A 5213-nucleotide genomic window follows, 5' to 3' on the forward strand; every position below is an offset into this window, starting at 1 on the left:
CCCGCTGGCCTTATGAATCAAGAGGAAAAACACAACCAGCGTCACGTGACTGAACAGACTTTTATTTTAAGCTTTACCCCACCCCCACCCCAGGGTGCTGGACATCTGCCGCCCGGGTCCAAGCCTGGCCCCGCCTTGTGCCCTGGGGGCTGGGCCACCAGTCACTGTACCTTAGAGCAGTAAACTTGTACCTGAACTGGAGCCAACATCCCACTGGCCCACTGGGTCTGGCCAGGCCGGGCTCCGGGCAGCGCCCGGCACTCCCCCAGCCGGAGTCTAGGGACAGCCCCCCGCCCCCCGGGACTCAGGGGAGAGGCCGTTAAAACGCGCCAAGGCCCGAGAGGCGCCCGCTGGTGCTGGGAGAAGGCGAAGAGCCAGGCAAGGTCCTCCCAGAGGTGCCAGCAGAGGCCTCTGCCTGGCAGCAGCCCGCCCGCCCTGGCCAAGCCCAGAGCCGGGCACCCACACCTCCCCGAAGCTGAGAAGAAACAGGCGGGGGGCACAGCAAGCTTTGCTGCCAGGGCGTACAAAACCCTAAATATTAAAAACTAAATGGACACGAAAGCCCAGTCCACTGGCCAGCAGTGAGCAGGTGACTGAGACACAGAGCCAGCGCCCCAATCTCCCGCCAGCACCAGGGTCTCCAGAGCAGCAGGAGGGGCCCAGAGCCAAGTGAGCCTGTCACCAAGAGCCGCCCTGGGAGGGAGGGGAGGGGAGGGGACGGTGTCCTTAGGATTCCCCAGGGTGGGGCACTGAGGACTGTAAACATGACCCTGCTGGGGGCCGGGGTGTCCCAGCCCCCCAAGATTCTCCCTGCATGAAGAAGGGCCACTGCTGTGAGTGAGAAGAGCAAAACAGAAGTGGCCTGAAGCAGTTTTCCCCTGTGGAATACCAGGAGGGGAGACAGTCTGTGAGCGGGTGGGTGCTGTGATGCAAGGAGAGGCGTCCGGAAGCCCCGCCCGCTCTGCCGCCTTCCTGTCGCCCACTGGCTGGTGCCTGTGCCCGTCCTGGGCAGCGAGCGGCGAGCATCCACCCTCCCTAGCAGAACCTGCTCTGCTCCAGTGGGCCCAGGCCACCACTGCCCCAGGACTGCGCCGCCGAGTCAGGCTCAGGCGGCTCAGGGAGGCCCCGCCTCACCGGCCGGGGTGGAAGAGCCGGCCCTGGGAGGGGCTGGCACTGGTGAGGGAGCGGCAGCAGAGCCGCTCTGGGGCAGGCGTGGCCGAGGCCAGAGGTCTCTGCCGCTGCTGAGCTAGGATCAGCCCTCTGGGCCTGCGCGGCCTGAGGAAGTCCTGCCTCAGCCAGGCCAGGAGCCCTCAGGGACGCGCAGGAAGCCCTGCGACCCCTGCCCGAGGCGGGCGGGCGGGCGGGCAGGCGCAGGGACGCCCTACCCTGCCGCAGCTGGCACAGAAGCTCTCTCCACATCCAGGCCCGTCAGGCGCTGCTGGGCCAGGCCACAGAGCTGGTCAGGTCCCAGTCAACCAGCAGCCCGGTGCCAGCAGCATGGGCTTTGACCAGGGGACTCTCGCCGGTGACTGTGGGCCGGGCCGGGGGCTGCCGCTCCCGAACCGGCCTCGGGCTTCAGCCAAGGCCTGGGTCTGCCTGAGCATCGGTGTGACGGTGCCCCCAGAGCAGGGCTTTTTCTCCAGGTCACACAAGTCCCCAAGCACCTGTCAGGATCCAGTATCTTCTCTAGACCTTGAAGATGGGCCACTCACGCTCCTCGGTGGCTGGGCAAGGACCAGGCCCCCGGCCTGCTGCCAGAAGGTGGCCGGAGTCCTACCAGACCCGCAGGTGACCTCGGTCACCTCAAGGCTGGGCCTGGCCCCCGAGCCACTGGCTCCTCAGTGCCCGCACCTCCTGCCCGTACCACTCGTGCAGTTCAGAGAAGGAGGCCCTGTCCAGCGGCCCACTGGGCACAGAGGCCCGCCGGCGTGGGGGCAGGGGTGGAGGCACGGGGCCCGGCCGAGGGCCGGGCGAGGGGGCCGCGGGGGCCTGCGTGCTCCAGACGGCACAGCCGTTCTCCTTGGGCGGGGGGCCGGGGGGCCGGCGGGGCACGGGCCAACGGCCCCCCGCGTGCACGGTGGCCAGCTGCTGCTCCAGCTCTCGCACCACCAGCCGCAGGTAGTCGAAGCTGGCCCGCGACAGCGCCTTCACCCAGCCCTCCATGGCGGCCTGGCTCTCGGCGGCCAGCACGTAGGTGCGGGTCCGCGCCCCCGCGAAGCGCACAGCGAAGGCGAACTCCTCGGCGGCCTCCACCAGCTCCACGGTGCAGCCCTCCAGGATGATGACGCCCGCGGGCTCGCGGCTGGCCGGGTCCTCGAAGTAGAAGAGCATGTTGCCGCGCAGCACGAACCAGCGGCGCTGGTAGGCCGCGTGCCGGCCGCCCTTCTTGTGCAGGAAGCCGGCGTTGTCCACCGGGGCGTCGCAGGTGGCGTAGAAGGCCAGGCTGCGCTCGTTCAGCTTCATGGCGGCCAGGCGGGCGGAGGGTCGGGGCCTGTCGCACCCCAGAACAGCAGTCATGCACGTGGCCACCGTCACCCGCGCCAGGGCGCCTCACCGCCACCACCACCCGCCACCTCAACACCCCACTGCAAAGGAGGAAGCCGAGGCCCGAGCGGCAGCAGCGCCGGGCACAGGCCCCCGCCACCTGGCGCGCTGGCTCGGCCGGCCCTGTGCCACCCCCGGACAGACGGGGCCACAGTGCGGGGCGGCCAGGGCTGCCGCTCAGACCCGGCCTGGAGTCGGGCACGCGCTGCCCCCGCCAGCGGCCAGCCGACCTCTGTGGCCCTTTGCGGCTCCCAGCTGACTGCGGGACTCGGCTCGATTTGTCCATCCGTGAAACGGGGATGCAGACGGAACCTCCTCTGGAGGGCCGGGGCTGCGCTCAGCCAACCCCTGCTGAGCACCTGTGTGCCAGGCTCTGCGTGGGCACCGGGGGACAGTCAGCGAGGGGGGGGTCCCCGCGCCCGCCTGTCCCGGTGCGCACAGGCGAGCGGCAGTGAGTGGGGGCAGCGTCAACACGAGCACGTGGACAGCGGAGTGCGCTGCCACCAGGGGCAGGCGTCAGGGTGCCGGGCACAAAGCGCGTGCGGCTCTACTGTGGGGGTGTCGAGAAGGGCTGAAGGGGACGCCCCAGCAGAGGCCTGAGGAGGCGAGACGGGCCCCGGAGCACGCCGGAGAGGACACTCTGCTGCCTTGGGCAGAGCCTTCCTTCGGACCTGGAGGAACGGGCCGTGGGTGGGACCTCTCCTGGCAGCAGCTGGTCCCCGGGGGTACAGACAGGCTGACCGGACCGAAGGGGCACCCTCAGCTCCCCCACCACATGCCCCAGCCTGCCGAGGCGTCGGGGGAGGCTTCGTGGAAGAGGCAACAAGGGCCTTGATTAAGCGTCCTGTCCCCCCGCCCCCCCCGGCAGCCGAGCCTCTGAGCCGTGAGACTCCTGTCACGGGGCCCCTCTCTCGCCTCAGTTTCTCCGCACAGCGGGACGCATGCATCACACTGTCACTCACTCACACACACTCACACTCACTCCACAACAACCCCACGGGGGCCCCAGCCCCGTCTGCGACGGGAACCGCCCAGACACTGACCCCTTTCCCTCCTACCTCAGGTCCGCCGGCTCGTCTGGGCTTGGTCTCCTCTGGGCTCAGACGTCAGCCCTGACCCCACAGCGCCTCTCTCGACCCTTCTGCGCCTCTGTAAAGTGGGAGAACAGCCGAAGTCGCGGTGGGGGTGAGGGCACGCGCTGGTGCTGGCACTGCTCGCACAGGGCAGGCCTCGCGGCCTCGGCCCTTGCTCTTCGTTGAGCCCGGCCTTGCGGACGCCCGGACCAGGGCCCGGCCCCCGCCCGCGGCCGCCCCGCCCCAGCCCTTCGCTAGCCCGTCTCCGCTCTCGCCCGATCCTGGCCATTTCCCAGGGTGAGAGTCCAACTCCTTCCTAGGCCGCGGCCTGGGCATCCACTCTCCAGAGAGCCTGTTGAAACTAAGCTGTCACACCTGCCCCTTGTGCTCCCAGCTTCGCAGCCTCCAAGTCCCCTCCCAACCTGCCCCTCCTGTTCCCCGGCTCCAGGGCCTGGACTCCTTGCTGTTGCTCAAACACCGGGGACAGTCCGCCGCAGGCCTCCCCCGGCGGTTCCTCTGCTCGCTTCCCTGCCCACTGGCAACTCTCACCCTCCAATACCAGCTGCATCACCTGAGCGAAGGGACCCCAACCGCCTTGTGTGTCGGAGCAGCGTCCACCTCCACCCTCACGCACCCCCATCTGGAATCACCTGGGTCTTTTTGCCTCTTCCAGGAAGGCAGGTTTTGGCCGGGGTTGGGGGCGGCTGGGACGGACTTTTTATCTGAATTCTAGTGCCTGGCCTGTAACTGGCGCTCAAACAGCCTCCGAGTTAACCTGTGAGGCCCCGAGACGGGTCTGTTCCCGCCCCCACACAGACGCACAAGCTGGGAGCAATGGCCCAGGCCCAGGCCCAACACTGCCCAGAATTGCAGGCTGCGGGCAACCAGCCCTGGGGAGGCTGATCTCTGGGTATCCCCCCCCCCCGGAGGCCAGAGGAAAGCGGCTTCCTTGGGTGGGCTGGGCGGCCGTCCTTCCCTACCGGCCAGCAGGGCCGGCCTGGCCCACGGTCCGCGCGCGGGCAAGGGCCCCCTTCTGCCCACAGCGGCTGCCTCCTCCAGCCCAGCAGCAAAAGGGAGAGCAGGGGGCAGCTGGTGCGGCTGCAGCGGGCCCGGCTCCTCTTCCCCACACCCCTGGCTCCAGGAAGCTCAGAGTCCACTGTGGGCAGTGCGGCCCAGCCGCCCGAGCCCCCGTCACCCGGGCCAGCCGCGAGTCATTCCAATTCCCGGGCCTCGGTTTCCTGGTCCGCTCAGTGGCTACAAGGAAACGCACTGGCGGCTACGGAAAAGCATCACCGACGTGAGCGCTGCAGGCTGGGGTCTGCGGGGGCCCCCCCCCCCGTGTGCAGAGAAGGTAAATCGCACCCCAATGGGGAGGCCGAATGCTGAAGAGCAGTCCTGTGCGCAATCAGGAGAGCAGCTGCTGAGGAGGCAATCAGCGAGCGGTGGCTGGGGCCTCTGGGGAAACTGAGGCATGCCCTGTGCACGAACTTCCAGGGAAAAGAGCCAAGGGCCCTGCTGGCTCCCAGGAGCCGCGAGAGGCCCTGGCGCGGACATGGGGCGAGGGCGTGGCGGCGCAGCGCGGGCCCGGGAGCCCCG

At 69.0% G+C, this 5213-nt stretch overlaps 1 protein-coding gene across 2 annotated transcripts; it reads right to left on the reverse strand.

Annotated features, from left to right (window-relative positions):
* Window positions 1-47: 47 nt before the first annotated feature.
* FAM109A (family with sequence similarity 109, member A) lies at window positions 48-5202 on the reverse strand. Of its 2 annotated transcripts, XM_012731196.1 has the most exons (3): window positions 4980-5202; window positions 3603-3693; window positions 48-2491 (listed from the first exon to the last, which is right to left on the reverse strand). In XM_012731196.1, exon 3 carries the CDS (start codon window positions 2461-2463, stop codon window positions 1804-1806), a length of 660 nt encoding a protein of 219 aa, XP_012586650.1. In that variant the 5' UTR covers window positions 2464-2491; window positions 3603-3693; window positions 4980-5202; the 3' UTR covers window positions 48-1803. The 2 variants fall into 2 exon arrangements, with proteins under 2 accessions (XP_012586650.1, XP_012586652.1); XM_012731198.1 differs by lacking the exon at window positions 4980-5202 and having other exon boundaries at window positions 3603-4480.
* Between the last annotated feature and the right edge of the window lie 11 nt (window positions 5203-5213).

This window comes from Condylura cristata, unplaced genomic scaffold, assembly GCF_000260355.1.
Source record: "Condylura cristata isolate star-nosed mole 26May11 unplaced genomic scaffold, ConCri1.0 scaffold00029, whole genome shotgun sequence".
NCBI lineage: Eukaryota > Metazoa > Chordata > Mammalia > Eulipotyphla > Talpidae > Condylura > Condylura cristata.